This window comes from Zalophus californianus, chromosome 1 (assembly GCF_009762305.2).
Source record: "Zalophus californianus isolate mZalCal1 chromosome 1, mZalCal1.pri.v2, whole genome shotgun sequence".
Classification (NCBI taxonomy): Eukaryota; Metazoa; Chordata; class Mammalia; order Carnivora; family Otariidae; genus Zalophus; species Zalophus californianus.
Window position 1 is genome coordinate 168614288 of NC_045595.1, and position 21861 is coordinate 168636148.

Below are 21861 nucleotides of genomic sequence, written 5' to 3' on the forward strand. Positions count from 1 at the left end.
GACCTGAGCCAAAGGCAGATGCTTAACCCACTGAGCCACCCAGGTGCCCCTCGGCTCAAAATTCTTTTCTCCCAGCTCACAGAAAAAACAAACACCACAGTCAGGTATTTCCATTAGTAACAACTATGCATACTATAATCTCAGGGAGAACTTTTTATGTGTGATAAGTCATCATAAAATATTCATTCTAATCATATCAGTATAAAACTGGTCATAAACACAGAAAATGCTCTTCAAATATAAAACATCTTCCTACTTTCTTGACCCCTCACCTCAGAGTGGGTATTACTGTCATTGTTATTCCTGTTTCCTAGATAAGAAAACTAAGATAAAGGGTTATTAAGGAGCACACATATTGTGTCCTATGATTTTTAGGCTTAATAAAAGGAGACAAATCTAACAAAGTTTAGATTATAAAATTAGAAGGTAATAACTTGATTTACAAAAGGATTTATTATAGGCAACTTTCATGTCACTATATTTAAAATATAATGTGTGGTTTGAGAATTTGAAATACCCACTTATGATACTTATAAAGTGAGATGCATATATATGGTGACACTTGGACTCAAGATCACTGAACAGTTACACTCTTATATCAAATAAATGGACATTTAGAAAAATATATAAACTCACATTTCTTCTTGTCGGTAGGCTAACTCCCATTGTGAACCCCTCTGAGAAAAAATAATTCCCACTGTCACAACCACCACCACAGCCGGGACTCCTGTGGTAAAAGAGAGGCATTGAATTAATAATTTACTCAAGACTGGAATTAATTATAACAGAACATGAATGAATTATATGTCTGACCCTTTTCAAGACTGTGTACTGTTCTTCTACTGTAGACAATGTACCAAACGATCTACAGATGTGGGTCAATGGAAGACATCATTTTTTGGTAACGGCTTGCCTCTTTCTTTTATTGTTGGCTCTACCTACTAATCTTACACATTTCTGATTTCTTTGTAACTCTCACCACAATTTCCATTCTTAAAAGGCCTAATTCCTCTTTCCCTTGAATAAATTTAAATTTAGATATCACTCACACAATTCTTTGCTGGAACCCAATAAATTTTTCAAATTATTTTTCTTAGAGTCACTCTTGATGTTCTCAAAACATTTCTTTTAAGGTAGCTAGGAAGTTAATCATATGTGGTCTAACTTTCAGATGAAACTAACAGAGATGTTAAAGGAAATTAACATCTTGAGTTTAGCTCAGGATGTGACTAGAACAGCTGCCCGATCACATCTGCCTCCTTCCCAGGAGTGTGAGCAACCAGGCAGAAGGCGCATTTCCATTGACTGCTGGATTTCCATCTCCCCCACCTGAAGGCCTTGTACCATTAGGTTGTTGAAATTAAGTTATTTCAACAAAACTAAATTTCTGAGTAAGTGGAAAGGCAGACACTTACCCCATCCGATTAAAGAGATGAACAGAATGAAATGTTGAGGAAGAGGCTTCATGGTCCTAATAAGAAGGAAATAGAGCTGGGCAGCACTGAGTCCAGTCCAGGTAAATGTCACTAACAGGAAATAGTGCAAGAAGGCAGCAACCACAGTGCACGTGGGATTCTGGATGTCAACAGTGTCTTGCATGAGCATTTCGTTTCTACCAGAGTCAGGCTTATTGGTGCTACTATTGCTTTTCTTTAGGTTCTTATTGGAGTTTTCAATTCCAAACACAAAGAGGAGGTTAAAAATCAACATTGATGTGCACAGACTGACCAACACCCAGGTTACTGAAGTTTTTCTGACGTGCCTGAAAACAAAGAAGTAAATATAATTAAACAAATAATCAAAACAGCTGCAAGAAATAAACTCTAGTGAAATTGCGAGTGAACAAAGAAATACTATTACCCAATGGAAATCCAGTTCATAGCCCAGTGGGCCAGCTGGTAAGTCTACCTTCCCAAGTACACCAGAAGAGCAAGCTGTCGTTGCATTTCCACAAAGGGGTGAGTTAGAGAAAACAGGTTGATACATCCCTTCCTTGAAACGGTGTTGTAATCAAAGGTGACAGCTATTCTTCAGAGAGGACCCCCACCGAATGCTACTTTCTGGTATTCATACCTCATGTAGTCCCCTCCCAGGGCCAACCTGTGACTTGATCTAACTAATGAAATGCACCAGAAGGCCTGGCAGCTAGGGCCAACTTATTCAGCAGATAAAGCAGTGCTTAGGGCCAATGATACTTTTATGGCCTGCAGCAAAGTTTTAACTCCTTTTAAAACCAGAAGGGAAAAGAATGAACTTTTATAGGTCAAAGTACAAATGTGAGCATATAATATTAATATATCCACCTTTATACCAATACAGTTGTAAAACACAGTTTTTAAATCTTTTTTTATGGAGGAAGGATCCCATAAAGGCACTTTGCCCATAAAAGTCATAATAAGATTTCCCTTTGGTTCTCCTGGGAGTTCTGAGCCACCAGGTAAAATGTTTAGCTAACCTGCTGAAGAAACCACATAGGAATGCTCTGGCACTATACGGAGTCGGAGAAAGACCCAGCGGTCCCAACATCCCAGATGAGCCCCAAGGAGTCCAACGCTACCCCATCTGACTGCAGCCTCACAGGAGACCCTAAGAGAGACCAATAGAAAAGCCCTACAGCTGAGCCCAGTCAAGCCACAGAATTGTGAGAGATAAGAAATTAATGTTTTAAGCCACTAACTTTCAGGGCAGTCTCTTCTACCACAATAGACAATAGGTTCTACTCTAGATTTGCAAACATATACAAAGGCTATCTATAGAAAGGCTCTAAATGGATTTTTTTTAAATTTCAAAATGAGAAACTATTGCACATTAGTAGATGAATCCCTGTTCAAAGGTAGAGAAAAAGTCTCTTGCACTTTAAAGAGTATTTTACATAAAAAAAAAAATCAAGTATGATCTCTCTTAGGGTCCCCCGTGAGGCTGCAATCAGATGGTGGGTAGAGTTGGACTCTACTACAAAACAATAGGCCAAATATAATTTTAAACAACTTTTATAAGTTTAAAACAAAATGGTATAATATTTAGCTTATGTTATATTTAAAGAGTAAGGTTCCCATGCACATTTTCAATTAAGTAAAAATATTTAAAATTTCTTTTGTGGCCCATTGCTGTTACTAAAGATATTTTGAGCAGACTGATGATTACTATCTCTCTGAAAGACTTACACTCAACAAAATTTCATGTGTGTCTTTTCCGTAAGATGTTTCATAACCCTTTTTCCATGGAGTACCTCCCAAGGAACTAGTGTCCCAAGGACCATACTTCAGGAAATACTTGCTGACAGTCAAATGGTCAAGATGTTCTAATGAGCCAGTTAATATAAAACATGCTTGGACACTGTTCCTTCATTTGAAGATGTAATTTCTGGGTATAGAACAAAGTGCTCTTTAAAACTTTGAGGTTTTTTTTCTTCTTCTCATCTCTACCTAAGATCTTTGCTAGAAAAGAACAGCATTTTCTCATTTTGTCTGCAAGATGGCATTGTTTACCAGTAGTCTTTAGAAGGTAGCAAGCACAAGAGAGAAAGAGAGAGAGAGAGAGAGAGTGTATGTGTGTGTGCTCCTGCTCATGTGTGTGTCCTCTGGTGGCCCACCTGTGTATTTTCAGATTGGCGAGAATTCAAGGTTGCCCTAAATATGGTTGATCTCAAATGTGAGGTTTCATATCCCCTTTTCTGTGCATGTATTATTTTCCTTAGTGGGTAAAAGCAGATATATCCTTAAGTTCCCTCTAATGACATATTATAATTCTCTGTATACTATGCGATGCAGTCTTATATTAATGAAAGTTATAGAATCTCCATTCAGTACCAAGCCCTTCTGGGTTTTTCAGACTACGAGGTCTCTTGGAATAGCTCTTTCCCTAAGTTTATTACTGTGCTTAAAATTCTAATGTCTTCAAGTATCCATTTTTAATGTCCCAGAATCTGATGAATAACTCTTTTTGCTAATTACATATCCTTTATGATTTTATAACCTTCCATCATGAAACTTCTCAGTCTTTGGGAAGGTACATAAAAAGCATATATTTAATGCATAAAAAGTATATATTTAAACAGACCTCTGTCCATTCTTTTGATGTTTTAGTTGAGATTTTCTGGACAATCCAAAATTTCATTCAGTCTTTTGAAAGCTTTAATGACCAGAACTGAAAAAAGTACTCAAAAGAATCCTTTTATATAAGAACAAAGTTAGTTTCTAATTTTTTTCCAATTTCAAACATAAATTATAATCCACAGGGAGAATGGGCTATTTTCAGATACCCTGGCTCTTCTGTACATTACTATCTTCTGTGCATTAATATTATATTATATTATTTTTACATAAAGCATATATTATAATTTATGTATTAATGTATATATTTTATATATTTAAATTATGTATAATTTATTATAACTTATACACATTATATATAAATTATATATAATTATGTGGGACCCTGTGTATGAACAAAGAAAACTATTTGATTCACAATTTAAAAATCAATGTCATTTTTTAAAGTTTTGTCTTTGTTTCCTGATGAGTTTTTAGTGACGTCTATGGTAGCAAAACTGCTAAGAAACATACTGATAGAGAATAAAAAAAAAAAATCTGATGATGACTGGAAGGACTGAAATTTTAGGCAAAGAAACTAGTTTTGCAGCTACTGCAACTTATTCACATGGGACCAAATAATTGTTCAAGAGTGATTATGATAGAAATGCAAATGAAAGAACAAATATAAGAGCCATTTCCTTTTACATGACAGACCTGTAATTACATGGCATAGAATTTTCCTTCAAGGCACTTACCACTATTTGTAATTATATACTTAATTCTGTATATATTTATATAACATCTGTCTTCCCCCAAGAATGTAAATACCACGAGAGATGGAGTTTACTTGTCTCATTCATAATTTTGTACTCAGTCTGCTCATGGTGCTTGGCCTATAGTTAGCATTCAGTATAAAAACTTTAAATGAATGGCACGAGACTCATTAAGTGTAATAGGTAAAGAAGAGGAATCAAATGGAATTCTGGCTCTTTGAACAAATGGCTGATTCTAAGTATGAGACAGAGAAAGTGATAAATGTGCCTGGGTCATTTTGCTGTATCTGAATTAAAAAAGTGCCGATAGGGACATGCCAAAACAACATGGAGAGATTCCCTCTGGTTACAGTGGAGAGTACACGTCTTTACAAAAGAATACAGTAACTAAATGTAGAAAGAATAACAGATAAGAAAAATCATCATTTTCAACTATCAATGTAGAAATGTAATACAGTAAGGATCATTGGTGGACACCAAAACCACTGAGTAAGAGTTGAGGAACAGGATAGTCACACAATCATAAAGTCTCATCCCATGGATTTTCTATTACGTACAAAGGGAGAAACATGAACCTCTACCGTGTAGAAGTCCAGTGGACACTACTGTAAACAAAGGATCAAACGAAATAGAACCAATAATGGGACAAAGTGACATTATGTGCTTCTTGCTCCATCACACTGAAAAAGACTTAATGTTTTAGTATTCTCATCAAAAATATTTAATCTGTATCTGATCATGAGGAACTTTTCAGACAAATCCTAAACTGTAGAACATTCTACCTTCTACAGCATAATTGACCCCCCAACATCTCAAAAGGTTTAATGTCCTAACAGACCAAAACAAACAAAAAAGCAGAGGAATTATTTTAGGCTAAATGAAACTAAAGAGACATGACAACTAAATGAATTGGAGAAAAAAAATACCCAGCTATAATGAATATTACTGGGACAACTGGAGAAATTTTAATATGGGTTATATATTAACATGATGGTATTATATTAATGGTCAATTGCTTGAGCTGAATTTCCTGAGTGAAGAATGGTATTATACTATAGAGGAGAATACCCATGTTCTTAGGAAATACTTGAAGAATTTAGACATGACAGTCATGATGCCTACAAATTACTTTCAAAATTTCACAGCAAAAAATAGAAAGATAAAGCAAAATATTAATAATTAATGAATCCAGGTGAAGGGTATGATTGTTCAGTGTTCTCTTGACCTTTCTGTCAGTTCTTAATTTTTTAAATAAAACTTCAGGAAAGATTTTTAAACAGCAATGCCTTTAAAATAAAAAAAAATTCTGAATGTATACATCTCAGAAAACATTTATGAAGGAATTTAGTAGGGAGAAACAATTCTGAAGGAAAGATGAGTTCATCTTGAGACATCTTGAGTTTAAGAAGAGAACCAGGTAGGAATGCACAAGAGACCCACTTACCCTACTATGGGCCAGGTACTATGCTCAGTCCTGGGGATACAGTGATCAAAACAAACAACAGCAACAACAAAATCAGAGAAGGTCACTGTCCTCATCAATTTTCATGGTGATGGGGAAAACAGATAGTACACAAATAATCTAATAAATAACAAGCTGATATTTACAGATTATTAAAAATATAGCACATAAAAAAAACACAAGCATTCCTTTAGTGAGGAGGTCAAGGTGGAAAGAAATCTGTTTTTATAAGTAATTTTTTAAATTAGATTTTTTTGAACTATGGAATTCAAAGACTTTTAAAAAGTTTCACCATTTGAAAACTTAATATATGTTTTAAACTAGTTTAATTTTCAAACACTTGCTGCTTAACAATGTTTTATTCTTTTGCAAATGAAAATTGGTAGGTATGGTTCTGTTTAACACAAAGGAACTATAGCATTAATGAGCTTTGGAACCATACTAGTTTTACATGACAAGCTTGTAATTACATGGTAGGCTATTTTTTTTCAAGGCACTTACCACAGTTTTAATTATATATTTATTTGTATGTATTTCTTAGCTTCTCCAGAACTGAGTGTCCTCTTCTATAAAATGAGCTTATTGAACTAAATCTGATTTCCCTTGTAGTTCCAAAAGACTGTATTCTGAGGAGAATAGCAATTTCTCTTGTAAGAAGAGCCTGCTTCCTTTCTTACCTGGTGACAATCTGAAATATAATTGTGAGAGCCAGACCGGTAATGGATAGCGCACATCCAACGCTGGATAACGTGTTTAGTGATTCAGGATATTTATATTTCTTTTTGAAACTCTGGAAAATAAGTTAAGACTTATATTTTTAAATAACCATTCCTGAAATGTCTATGAAAGTCAACATCATAAAAAGTTACATTGATCAAAATAGCCAGATAGTTGCCAAATATATCTTTTTATAAAACTGTTGATAAGTTTTAAAAGGAAATAAATGAACCCCTTATCTCGAAGCAGTTTATATGAAGTAGTGTTGGGAACGGTTATCTAACTGTCAGTTAGGGAAAACATATATACTTTTCCTCAATGTCTAAAATCAAAGTTGTTTGGATTAGATCTAAATTGGCTATTTTACCCTTTACATTATTTTTATGTATAATTATAATCCAAGAGGAAATCTGCATATCTAAGCTAATGCTCTAAAAGTAAAGTTGCAGACATATTTTTTGGACATGGAAAAGATGTTCATATGATCTTGTAAATATTTTTTTTAAGGATTTTATTTATTTATTTGACAGAGAGAGACACAGTGAGAGAGAGAACACAAGCGGGGGAGTGGGAGAGAGAGAAGCAGGCTTCCTGTGGAGCAGGGAGCCCAATGCGGGGATCAATCCCAGGACACTGGGATCATGACCTGAGCCGAAGGCAGAGGCTTAACCACTGAGCCACCCAGGCGCCCCGATCCTGTAAATATTTTTAAAAGGAGATCTCAGTTTTGTCTAATGTATCTCTATCTATGCCAGTATTTTAGTGTATATTCACAGATAAGCGTATTCCATGTGAGTATGTAGTCTTAGAACTTGGAGAGGTAATAATGGTGGCCACTGAGCAGGATATATATAATTTTTTTGCCTGTCTTTATTTTAATAATTTAAAAAATTAGAAAGTAATATTTACATAACATGAAAGTAATATAGAAGCATAAAAAAACCCATAGATTTCTCTTACCTACCAGCTACCCCACATCATACCACCCTACATCTTGAAATCCTCTCTCTTCTCCAGAGGTGACCTTTTTTTTAATGTACCTACAAATATTACCTATGTCTCTTGTACAAATACATAGCAGTTTGTTAACATATTTTAATTTGAATTGCTATTTTAATTTAAAGATGTCATAAATATTTTTCCATATTAGTGTATTTCTGTTTAATAAATAAACTTCCATACCTTATACAATAAGTATGTATTGCTTTTATAGGAAGAAAACAAAAATAAAATAAATTTCATTTGAAAAACAAAGATTTCACATTAGTTCCTATGTACAGTATACTGAGTAAATACCAAAGAATTATAGACTATACATAGATCGTCAGACCTTAAAAATCATCTATTCGCTTAGAGTTTGTCTGCTCCTACTTTACATACAATCCTAATCAGTCTTCTAAAAACTTTGGCAACCCAAAACTAATTACAAATGTGAGCGGTAGGCATTGAGAGGCAGGCTCATACATTAATGAGAATAGCTGAAAGTTTGACCTCAGGAAAGAAGAAAAATAACTATGACAATGTAGTCTGTATCATTTAATATATATAACAACCAAGCTTTACACAACTAGTGAATGATACTAATGATCTTTAAAATACCAAAAAGTTAAAATTTTATCTTTACTATTTTCTAATTAAGAAAGCAGATCTCTGGGGGCGCCAGGGTGGCTTGGTCTGTTAAGCATCTGCCTTCCGTTAAGGTCATGATCCCAGGGTCCTGGAATCAAGCCCCACGTTAGCCTCCACACTCAGTAGGGAGTCTGCTTCTTCTCCCTCTGCCCTGCCCCCTCCTCCTGCTCACTCTCTCTCTCAAATAAATAAATAAATTTTTTAAAAAGTAGATCTCTCTGTAATATGTTAGAAAAGAATCAAAATCAATTAAAATAAGAAAGGCTTTAATCATTAAAATAAGAAAACTATAACCTCACACTTGTCAGAACGGCTAAAATTAACAACAGATGTTGGCGACAATGAGAAGAAAGGGGAACCCTCTTACATTGTTGGTGGGAATGCAAACTGGTGCAACCACTCTGGAAAACAGTATGGAGGTTCCTCAAAAAGTTAAAAATACAACTACCCTACCATCCAGCAATTACACTACTAGGTATTTAAAGGATACAAATATACTGATTCAAAGGGGTATAAAAACTGATGTTTATAACAGCATTATCAACAATAGCCAAATTATGGAAAGAGCCCAAATGTCCATCCACTGATGAATGGATAAAGAATAAGTGGTGTGTATATATATACTTATATATATATATATATAAAATGCAATATTACTCAGCCATCAAAAAGAATAAAATTTTGCCATGTGCAATGATGTGGATAGAGCTAGAGTGTATGATGCTAAGAAAAATAAGTCAGTCAGAAAAAGACAAATACCATATGATTTCACTCATACATGGATTTAAGAAACATAACAGATGAAAATAGGGGAAGGAAAAAAATGAGAGGGAGACAAACCATAGGAGACTCTTAACTACAGGAAACAAACTGAGGGTTGCTGGAGGGGAGGCGGATGGGGGAATGGGCTAAACGGATGATGGGCATTAAGGAGGGCACTAGTTGTGATGAGCACTGGGTGTTATATATAAGTGATGAATCACTAAATTCTACTCCTGAAACCAATATGACACTATATGTTAACTAACTAGAATATATACACAAACTTGAAACAACCAAAAAAATTGTACTGGAAGTTAAATCCAATGCATTAAAGTAAGAAAAGGAAATAAATGAAAGAAAGAAAGAAAGAAAGAAAGAAAGAAAGAAAGAAAGAAAGAAAGAAAGAAAGAAAGAAAGAAAGAAAGAAAGAAAAAGAAAGAAAGAAAGAGAAAGAAAGAAAGAAAGGAAGAGAGAGAGAAAATTATAGTTATTTCAAAAAAATTTTTTATAAAACATCGTTCTATATTGGGGCACCTGGGTGTCTCAGTCGGTTAAGCATACAACTTTTGATTTTGTCTCAGGTCATGATCTCAGGGTTGTGAGATCAAGTCCTGTGTCATGCTCCACACTGGGCGTGGACCCTGCTCCTGCTTCAGATTCTCTCTCTCCCTCTCCTTCTGCCCCTCCCTAACCCCTCTCAAAACAACAACAACAACAAAAATGAAACAAACAAACAAAACCAAGGTTCTATAATTTGATATTATATGTTGTACCAGTATGTTCTGATCTCCATTGGCTTCCCAAAGATGGCTACCTCACAGCTACTAGGGAATGAAAACATCTGCTTTTCTCAGGAAGACTCATAATATTAATAAGTGTAAGATACTACATCCCTCCCCATTCTACTGCATACAAAAACATTCCATCAAGCATAAAAACTAACACTTTCAGTTTTACAAGAATAATACGTTTCTGGAATAGAATAGAATAAACAGGTCCCTCTCTTAAAAGAGTCAGCCCAAGGACTTTCAGAGGTTCACATATAGCTACACACCAGAGTTAAGTGTTATCAGTTATTTGTACAGGGTAGCTTTGGAGTTAAAAGATATAAGGAGGGACACCTGGGTGGCTTAGTTGATTTTGGCTCAGATCATGATCTCAGGGTCATGAGATCTACACTGGGTGTGGAGCCTGCTTAAGATTCTCTCTCTCCCTCTCCCTTTGCCCTTCCCTCTCTAGAAAAAAAAGATATAAGGAATACATAAAGGAACTATGGAACAAATTGGATGAATTCAAGAGCTTTTCCTCTTTTATCTTCTATCATAAACTTAGCAACTTAGATTATTCCAATGGAAAAAGCTTTGGGTAACTGATTCAAACTGCCCATCCACAGGTAAGTGTGTATTGAACCCGTCCCCAACACACAGCCATACAGCTTTACCTCTGGCTATGACACCTTCAAGCTTCACAACATGTGAGTTAGTTGAATGGAGTCTGCCAGCTGCTCTTTTGCACACTGGCTCCCTTCTCATCATTAAATACACGGTGCTCACCTCATCTACCCTGAGACCATACAGTGGAAAGCTCTTATTTACTTGCTTTCACCAACACTTCCTTTTTTAGTCTTACCACTCCATTCCCTGTTTATCCATTTAATCTAGGTTGAATATGCAAACTAAGCCCCAAAGTTATTTCCAATTAGCACATGCCAGAATTATGTATAAGGGAAATTCTTTTTTTTTTAAGAAGGATTTATTTATTTATTTATTTTAATTTTATTCATTTATTTAACAGAGAGACACAGCGAGAGAGGGAACACAAGCAGGGGGAGCGGGAGAGGGAGAAGCAGACTCCCCGCTGAGCAGGAAGCCTGAGGTGGGGCTCCATCCCAGGACTCCGGGATCATGACCTGAGCCGAAGGCAGATGCTTAAGGACTGAGCCACCCAGGTGCCCCTAAAAGGGAAATTCTTGTCTAGAAAGAGATGACTATGTACATCCTTACCATTAATACAGCAAAATTAGTAGTATGGTTGCAGTGGCAGTACAAGAATTCATCCGTGCTCCCATTTTTGTGACACCCATCTGTGTCCCAATCCTTTGTTAACAGATTCCAATAGACACAGGCATAGGAATGGAGCTGGAATTCTTTTAAGTCGTACTAGAAATTGAAAAGACAATTGCAACTGATTTTTTTTAAATGCTGAATCAGGTAGAAAAAAACTGAATAGGATAAAATAAGCATATGAGAAAATTAGGTATGTACTAAGTACAACATCTTCATTATAGATTAGGGAGGGGGGAAGGGATATAAAACTCAAATTAGTTCATTTTGCATTTAGCTAGTCTGACCAAAAAAAATGGGTGTGGGGAATGTTTCAATGAATATCTTCAAAGAATCTTATAAAGAGTTTTACTGTTAAATCAATAATTGTATGCCTAAAATGAATATTACACTGTATGTTAACTAACTGGAATTTAAATAAAAACTTAAAAAATATAGAGTCTTCCTGTGGATTTCTTTTGCCCAACCAACCCAGCTTTTGTAATCAAAAGTGGCCTGAAAACAATTTTTTTTTGTTTTTTTGGTTAGAAAAACTTACCTTTGGCTTAAGGACAATGTCAACAGAAGCTCCCTGACTGTTATTTTTATCAGTACTGCTTGAGATAACTTTTTGACTAAAATTTGATTTAGCTTTGAAACTTTTTGATTGGAAAAGCTTGTTGTTTTGATACACTACAAAGCCGCATGCCGTTGTGTTACCTATGAGACAAAAAAAAAAAAATCAACAAATGAACCCTAGGGCAAACAAAAAACAAAGTCCCGTGTCTGCCTAATATTTGAGTAAAGTACAGTAAAAATGGTTTGCTAACTGAATCTTTAGTTAATTGCAATGTGTAATTAACATATATAACTTGTGCCTGGCCGTTCCACTAACATTAATTTTTTTCCTGAGGTTCAGATTCCTTACCTTCTAAAATGGCAACAAAAATTTCTGCCTAATCCACCTCAAGGAGGTATTGTAAGGATCTCATGTATAAAATAAACATCTTGCTTTCTAGGCAGTGAAACAGAGTGAACATGGCATTCAGGTAGCCCAAGGCCATGTCGCTTCCCCCCCGGCTGATAAGACATCAGACAAGAAACAGCAATGAGTAAATGGTGAATAGCGGGTTGGCAGTGCCTAGGAAAGTGCTCTATGAGACCTGTTTCCTGTTAAGAGGGACTGAGCAGAAACCAGTCTACTCAGTCACAGAGCCAGGAGTTCACGTTGTGCATATCAGGGACTGTTTCAAGGGAGCCAGATACTTTCCATCATCTCTTGAACTACTGGTCTCTGCTACTTCATGATGATCATGGGTTTTTCCCAAGGCTGGAAGGCTATTGTGACATATTTCTTCAGAACATTGGGAAAAAGTGGTCAGCTGTTCCTCAGAGATCCTAGGAAAGCATGGCCACAGCAGAGGGTTTTTCGTGGAAGCCGGCCACAGCAGTTGTCAAACAGAATGACCTAAGGAATGCCCCTAACACTTTATACAACTGTTGGCCGTATTTAAGACAGAAGCAACCAGAATAATTACAAGTTTGAACTGAATTAATTTTTTAAACTCTGCTTTTACCAGTAATATCAAGAAAACTAAAACAGTGGCAGTGAGATGAGCCTCTTCAGTGTGATTGGAGAGATAGGCAGACAAGGCCCTGACAGCCCCTAAATGTCCTCCCCAGCCAGCCATGTTCTAGCCTCTACTTAGAAAGAAAGACATTGGTTTACGGAGCGTTTTCATGGCACATTAACCTTGCTAAATTGTTCCTTCTGGACACTAGATGACAAAGTGAACCCTAAAATTGCAGTAAGGCTTCTTTTCATTATTATTGTTTTGTTTTGTTTTTGTTTTTATAAACGAATGACATGCTTGATGTAAAAGTCAAATCCAGGGGTGGCTGGGCGGCTCAGTTGGTTAAGCACCGGGCTCTTGACTTTGGCTCAGGTCATGACCTCAGGATTGTGAGACCGAGCCCCATGTCAGGCTCTGTGTTCAGCAGATCGGCTTGACATTCTCTCTCTCCCTCTCCCCCTGCCTCTCCCCCTGCCTCTCCCCCTGCCTCTCCCCCTGCTCGTGTTTGTGCACGCACAGGCATGTGTTCTCTCTCTCAAAGAAATAAATAAATCTTTTCAAAAATATAAAGAAATAAATAATAAATAAATAAAAGTTAAAAAATGAAAGTCCCTTCTTACCCCTCTTCTCATTCCTACAGTATTTTGGTCATTTATTAGAAAATAATCACTTTCATCTAGATATTCAGATTCATCAGAAAAAATTCTATTTACCGTTATAATTTTTGTTAAATCTCCATATTTCTATATATACCTTCTTGATGTTTATTTATATTCTTTCACTCTCTCCCTTTTCTTAATCAAATTTGTTAGAATCTTGCCTATTTTATTAGTCTTTTCCGGGAACTGATATTTTATTTTGTTGATCAAATCTTGTTAACTTCTATTTTTATTAAGTTTCTCTATTACATTTACTAATTCCTTCTTTCTAGTTTCTTCAGATTTACTTTATTTTTATGATTCTTTAGTTGAATGCTCAGTTCATTTTTTAACAATTTCACTTATTTTCTAATAAATTTATTAAAGCACATACATTTTACTTTAAATAATTTAAATAACTTACTTTAAATAATTTACTTTAAACACTAAAAACATGCAGAGGAAAATATAGGAGACTATCATTATGACTTTAACATAGGGAAGAATTCAAATAACTCTTTGTCCACAACCCATAGGTGCTGATATGTGGTATTCTCATCACCATTAATTTTCAAGTACTTTGTAATGTACAGTTTAATTTCCTTTCTAACAACGTTTATTTTTAATTTCTAACTGGATAAAATTTTGGCTATGCTTTTATGGTACATTTCTAGTTTTATTGCATTGTGGTCAGGAACTATGTCTTATGTAACTTTTGTTTTACAAAATGCATAAGCTTTGATACATGTCATATATCATATGACCTCACTGATATGAGGAATTCTTAATCTCAGGAAACAAACTGAGGGTTGCTGGGGTGGGGGGGGGTGGGAGGGTTGGGTGGCTGGGTGATAGACATTGGGGAGGGTATGTGCTATGGTGAGTGCTGTGAATTGTGTAAGACTGTTGAATCACAGACCTGTACCTCTGAAACAAATAATGCAATATATGTTAAGAAAAAAAAAAAGAAGATAGCAGGAGGGGAAGAATGAAGGGGGGAAAATCGGAGGGGGAGATGAACCATGAGAGACGATGGACTCTGAAAAACAAACTGAGGGTTCTAGAGGGGAGGGGGTGGGGGGATGGGTTAGCCTGGTGATGGGTATTAAGGAGGGCACGTTCTGTGTGGAGCACTGGGTGTTATGCACAAACAATGAATCATGGAACACTACATCAAAAACTAATGATGTAATGTATGGTGATTAACATAACAATAAATTTTTTTTTTAAAAATGCATAAGCTTGTCTACATGGTCAGTAGAAAATGACCACGTCGTGAGTAATTAAATGGTCAGTTTTTGAACCGCTTGATGGATATATGAAAAGAACTTTTGTTATCCCTTTTCTGCCTACAAACAAAACTATATATACACTCAAATGTATATAAATGTCAAGTTTATTAATTTTTTTGTCTACTTGAGCTTTAATTTCTGGAATAGTTGCACTAAAATCTTTCCTTAGAAGAATGGTTTGTCAATAATTTTTTCTTATATATGTCAATGATGTCCTTTTAGAACAAAGAATTAAAACAGGTAATTTGGGGGTTTGGTTTCTAAAAATCATATAAAATATGTCCCTTTCAGGGGTGCCTGGGTGGCTCAGTTGGTTAAGCGTCTGCCTTCAGCTCAGGTCATAATCCCAGGGTCCTGGGATCGAGCCCCGCATCAGGCTCTCTGCTCAGCGGGAAGCCTGCTTCTCCCTCTCCCACTCCCCTTGCTTGTGTTCCCTCTCTCGCTGTGTCTCTCTCTGTCAAATTAATAAAATCTTAAAAAAAAAAAAAAGTCGCTTTCAGTCCAGCCTGAGTCTGTGTCTCTTAATAGTGTGTTTTAGCTTATTTGAAAAGAATAATTTATAAGGAATAAGAAGTTAGATCCCGGGGATGCCTGGGTGGCTCAGTCGTTAAGTGTCTGCCTTCGGCTCCAGTCATTGATCTCAGGGTCCTGGGATCAAGCCCCACGTCAGGCTCCCTGCTCAGTGGGGAGCCTGCTTTCCCCTCTCCCTCTGCCGCCCCCCCTGCTTGTGCTTGCTCTCTCTCTGTCAAATAAATAAATAAAATCTTAAAAAAAAGTTAGATCCTTATCTTTCACCAAACACATAAATTCTAGGTTCACTGAAGACCTAAATGCATACACAAACACTAAAAACATGCAGAAGAAAATATAGGAGACTATTGTTGTGACTTAAACATAGGGAAGGATTTCTTTTAAAAAGTACTGATTATAGGGGCACCTGGGTGGCTCAGTCGTTGAGCGTCTGCCTTCGGTTCAGGTCATGATCCCAGGGTCCTGGGATCGAGCCCCGCATCGAGCCCCACATCAGGCTCCCTGCTCAGCAGGAAACCTGCTTCTCCCTCTCACTCTCTCACTCCCCCTGCTTGTGTTCCCTCTCATGCTCTGTCTCTCTGTGTCAAATAAATAAATAAAATCTTTAAAAATAATAAATAAAATAAAAAGTACCAATTATAGAGGAAAATATCGATACATTGGACTGCCCTAAAAATTAAAATTTGGGTATGACAAAAGATGTCAAAAGCCAAGCAAAAGAAAGCCACAGACTGGAGGAAAGATATTTGCAACTTTATAACCAATAAAGAATTAGTGTCCAGAGTACATAAAGAACTTCTAATGACCAATAAGAAAAAGACAAACAATCCAGTACAGAAATGATCATAGTGTCTGAATAAGCAGGTCACAGAGTAGAATATCAGAACGTCTAATAAATACATGAAAAGATACACAAATAAAGGAAGAAAAAAAATCTAACATATCATTGAATTTCCAAGCTGCAAAAGGAATATAACAATACTTGCAACCTATTTATCAGATAGACAAAAGTTAATAAGCTCAATAATGTATTAATAAATCTCCCAAAAGCGATGCTTAGTTTAAAAAAAGTAAGTTCCATACACTATGATACCACTTAGGTAAATATTTAAAACCCACAAAATAGAATACTTTATATATGGATATATAAACATGTAGCAAAAGTTTAAAGGCAACCATAAAAATGAAACACACCGACTTAAGAAAGATATAAGTTGGGGCGCCTGGGTGGCTCAGTTGGTTAAGCAACTGCCTTCAGCTCAGGTCATGATCCTGGAGTCCTGGGATCGAGTCTGCATCGGGCTCCCTGCTGAGCAGGGAGCCTGCTTCTCCCTCTGACCCTCCCCCTTCTCATGCTCTCTCTCAAATAAATAAATTTTTAAAAATCTTTAAAAAAAAAAAGAAAGATATAAGTTCTGTGGGGGGGAACAGGACACAGGACTTCAGGTACAGTTATAATACCTTCCCTTTTTTTTTAAGAGGTCTGAAGCAAACATAGCAAAATTTGACATCTGCTTACCTTGCTGGTGGGTACACAGTGCTACATGTGTTATTAGCTATTCTTTTCTATATGCATGAAATATTTTTTAAATTAAAAGAAAAACACAGAAACGAACATAAAAGACTTAGATTTAATCTCTACCTTCACAAAGCATGGAGCCAAAGCAAATGGGAGCAAAATTCCACAACATGCCAGATCCATGAATACCCCTTTTCTTTATCAGGGCTATTATGAATTCTAAAATATGCACTTTCTAAAAATGGATGCTTTTTAAATTTTATTCTTTTGGGGGGGAGGGGCAGAAGGAGAGGGAGAGAGAGAGAATCTTAAGCAGGCTCCACATTCAGCACAGAGCTGACGTGAGCTTGATCTCACAGCCCTGAGATCATGACCTACGCTGAAATCAAGAGTCAGATGCTTAACCAACTGAGCCACCCAGGCACCCCGCATGGGATTTGTTTTATCTGGGGGGAGAATAAAAGTAAATGCGTGTGCTTGCTTTCCTTATTATTATTGTCAAAGTAATCATTATTTTAGACTTTGAAAAGTACAAACATTTCATGTTAGACGTTAAATTTTCTGAAGGGCTATATGCAAGATATAGGGAGACCGTGGTGAGCACCATATTAGCGGAGATAACTAAAATCTGTTGCTACAAGATGATGACTGTACCAATTACATAAAATATCCCAAGGCAGGTCCATAGGATGAATCTGAGCCTGTGAGTGCCATGCCAAGAGTAAATATGGGCAAAGTTTGTGACTGAATATTTTTAAATATATTTTTAAGTGTAAAACTGACCTGCATTAGCTAGATTTTTCTTAGAAAACATACTTGTGTCCATGACCAGAGCATTTCAATTCTGCCACAAAGGTTTTTGAAAAGGAAAAAAGAAAAGAAAACATCTCTATCATCTAGAACAGTAGAGTTGAGATTACCATAATTTTAAGATTTTATTTATTTATTTGAGAGAGAGAGAGAGCACGTGGTGTGCATGAGTGGGGTGAGGGGCAGAGGGAGAAGTAGACTCCCCGCTGAGTGGGGAGCTGCATATGGGGGCTCAATCCCAAGATCCTGAGATCATGACATGAGCCGGAAGTCAGAGGCTTACCAACTGAGCCACCCAGGTGCCCCCAATTTGAGTGTATTTTTTAGTGTAACAAAGTTTGAGACCTACTTTTTGAGGTACTGAGCAATATTTGAAGTTCAGTCTCCCCATCTGGATTAAGTTTGTCCACATCTCTCTCCACAGCTGTGGAACCAGGAAGGAGATAATCACTAGTTCCTGTCAGAAAGAAAAAAGTAGAATTTTAAAAGTCTACATTTTCATAGATAGAGCATTACTCATGGTTGATAGCAGAATGCTGTCTGATATTATAAGTACATGAGACAAACCACTCACCTTTCTTCACAGAGAAGCGAACGTTTAGAGACTCCATAGTGCTTTCTGAAGAGAAAGCCATAGACTCTACCGCCACATTAGGTTTCACCACTGACAGGTTACCCGAAGACGTAGAATAAATCTCCATTTGCTTAATAAGTCTGTACAAGATAAAACATAACAACGTAATATTCTAGAGATTTGTCATAAAATCAAAGGTGTGTGCTCTCTCCCACATTCCAGTAGAAAGGCACGACCATAGAACTCATGTGAACACTGGCACAATCTACTTAAAATAACTTATTGTCTTCACCAGAATCTTGCTTTGTTATGTATATACTTTTTCTAAAGTTCTGATGGACTGTTTCCACTGAAGGATACCTTATGTATAGATGCCAGAAAGTTGGAACTGAACAATGACAAAGTTTCCCACAGAAGTAGTCTTTACTGTGTTGCCCTTCACATAAAGGATGGTGTTGCTACCCATCATTGGCCAGACATGTGCTTCTTGTTTCTCCAGTGATGAGAACCAATTTCCACTTATTCAACTCCCTCCTCTCACCCAAACCCCTTGGGGTCTAAAGCATCTCTTGTTAGTTGTTGGTTCCAGAGGCAACAGTTCATTTGGAACCATGCAAGAATAGAGCTCTGAGCTCACTGCCTCAGTTATTAACTCTACATTGCAGGTTTCCACAATGTTCTTTTCTACTTTGGATGACTTTAAAGACAGATTAGATGGAAGGTGGGAGGGAGTGGGGGAAACTGTCAATTTGGTGTTTTCCAGAGAAAAGTCATAAGACCTTTTCTTTTCCTTGTTTCCTGTAAGAAATACTTGCACTATTTCTGTACTTGACAAAACAAAATCTCTTCAGCTAAGATAACTGATTCAATCTAGTTTTCCCAGAAACGAAGGGATTTCATTAAAATGTAGTTGTTCCATATTCTAAATCTCTATTTTGGCCACTAAAGTATTTTTCCCTTTCCCCAACTGACATAATAGACAAATTTTAAAATAATTAAAAATTGCTTTCATAAAGAGAGTATGATAATCATTTATATGGAAACATTTGAGTTGGCTTCTCTGTTTTGAATGTTTTCCTTTTGTAACACCATTTTCTGAATTTTTAGCAATTCACACTATACATTTCCCACTTAATGAATAACGATCATACTCCAGAGCTGCTTTCGACAGGAAGACTACATAACAAAATTTTAATCTTATAAGAACATATTTCATACATTTGTCAACCAAACAATATCTGTTGAGCACCAACTAAGCGGTCATACCCTATGAAACACCGGAGATAGCAAAAGGCACTCCCTCAGGCATTGGAAGTCTAAAGGGAAGGATGTACTAGATATCTGAGGTGACTGCAGGGTTCACAACCACTTTTGTTTTTTATTTTTATTTTTTTTTTAAGATTTTATTTATTTGACAGAGAGAGACACAGCAAGAGAGGGAACACAAGCGGGGGGACTGGGAGAAGGAGAAGCAGGCTTCCCGGGGAGGAGGGAGCCCGATGCAGGGCTTGATCCCAGGACCCTGGGATCACGACCTGAGGCAAAAGCAGATGCTTAACTGACTGAGCCACCCAGGTGCCCCTCACAACCACTTTTAAAGGGTTGCTCTAGCCACAGCCACTTTTAAGGCCATTTTTTCCTTCCATATGATTCTTCCCTGCTCTTGCCATACTGATTTGATTAGAGATGAGTGCTTGCCTCGGACTACCCAATGCAGAGAATTGCCATTGGCCAGTATAAGTGACTGGAAGAAGAAATCAGATTATTTTCACTCAGGAATTTTCAAGTTAGTGCCATAGTTATATCAGGAAAGTCATGGTTTAGAGGCGACCAGAGAGGTCATTCTGTCATTGTAAGGACAAATACAAACTTAAAATAAGAGGCTTAATTTTTCCTGTTGAAAATAAAAGATGGGATGCCTGGGTGGCTCAGTAGGTTAAGTGTCTGCCTTCTGCTCAGGTCATAATCCCAGGGTCCAGGGATCTGGTCCCTCATTGGGCTCCCTGCTCAGCAGGGAGCCTGCGTCTCCCTCTCCCACTCCTTCTGCTTGTATTCCCTCTCTCACTGTCTCTCTCTCTCTGTCAAATAAATAAATAAAATTGTAAAAAAAATTTATATATATATGTGTGTGTGCACATATATATATATAAATTCTTTTGAGAACTAGATTGGCATTTTGTCCACTTTATGACCTAGGAATGTCTTTCTCAAGGACATAGAAGCCATCTCTTTGAAATGTAAACATCAAGGGATTCCCTATTTCCCAGTTCCTGTGAGGGTAGGAGCCTAATTTTAGTGGGTGGGTACCTTGCTCCAAGTTGCAAAGCTACCTCTTGTCATAAAGATATGAGAAGTTTGTTCTTCCTCTGGATAAAGTCAGTTAGCTAACACAGATGATCACCTCAATTACTGGGTTAATGTAAGATAAACTATGTGTGTCGGTGTTGTCAAGTTCTCTTAATTGAGGACTGGTTATTGATTACTAGTTATATCTGCTTGGCTATATAAAGAGGTGAGATTCCTCTCTGTCTGCAATCTCTTAGTATTTGCCTGTGATACACATCACATTCTGGTTTAACGTTTATGCAATAAAAAGTGTTTTCTTTCTCTACTATGTTTGAGGAGAGCATTTCTGGGTCGAGAAAAGATTTTGTTTTTAATTATATTTCCCCAATGTCATGAACAGGGTTAATTTATGATAGAGCAGAAACTAGAAGATGAAACATACATGTTTATTGAGTCATGTTAATTATAAAGACCAACTGCTAACTTTTTTTCAAGACCAAATATATAAAAGTCAAGTATCATGCTAGTGATTTACATATATTAACTCAGTTGAGCCTCACAAGAGTCCTTCTGAAGTGAGTCTCAAAGTTATTCCCATATTATACTGAATAATCTGACGCTCTTCCAAGAGAAATGAATTTGTCCAACATCATGTACCGACTAAATAACATTGCTAAGATTTGAACCCAGGACTGTCTGACTCCAAAGGCTGTGGCCGCAACCATTATATTATCCCAGAAGGAAGGCCCACAAACTTCTGTACGGGGACCTTCAGAGCTGCCTTGGATGCCCTGCCAGCTTCCTACTCCAGAAGCCATAAAGCCCCGCCATATTATGATACTGTTTTTAGGTTCCCATGAGATTCCATAAGCCTCTTTACAATAGATCTCTGGTCAAGATAATTTAAGCAGGCATCTTTTAACCAAAGAAGGCTGGCTGGAACAAAAATACAAATAGAAATGTGAAATGTAAACGTACAAGGTGGTCAGTATTAGGGAAGCAGTTTTGTATTCCCAAGGATAGGTAAACAAGGACAATTATGAGCCCTGAATTTGACAGCAAAGTCTCAGGGTGATAGCTCAGTCTTTGTGACAAATGGTCAAAATGGAGAAAAGAGGTCTTAGATTCACTGATTGCAGTAGGATGCTCTTAACAGCAGAGACCTTGCCCATGGCTCCTCCCAACTTAGACCAAGAGAATGGATGAATGGATGCTAGA

The 21861-nt window shown here is 36.8% G+C and overlaps 1 protein-coding gene across 3 annotated transcripts in view; it reads right to left on the reverse strand.

Moving 5' to 3' along the window:
• Window positions 1-21861, reverse strand: part of ADGRG7 (adhesion G protein-coupled receptor G7) — a 67671-nt gene that overhangs the window by 15372 nt on the left and 30438 nt on the right. For all 3 annotated transcript variants that reach the window (XM_027582058.2, XM_027582059.2, XM_027582057.2), the window contains 7 exons: window positions 18358-18497; window positions 18133-18240; window positions 11979-12139; window positions 11381-11536; window positions 6947-7059; window positions 1416-1762; window positions 637-727 (listed from right to left, as the gene is read on the reverse strand). In XM_027582058.2, coding sequence (XP_027437859.2) covers window positions 637-727; window positions 1416-1762; window positions 6947-7059; window positions 11381-11536; window positions 11979-12139; window positions 18133-18240; window positions 18358-18497 — 1116 coding nt within the window. The remainder of the gene's footprint in view (window positions 1-636; window positions 728-1415; window positions 1763-6946; window positions 7060-11380; window positions 11537-11978; window positions 12140-18132; window positions 18241-18357; window positions 18498-21861) is intronic.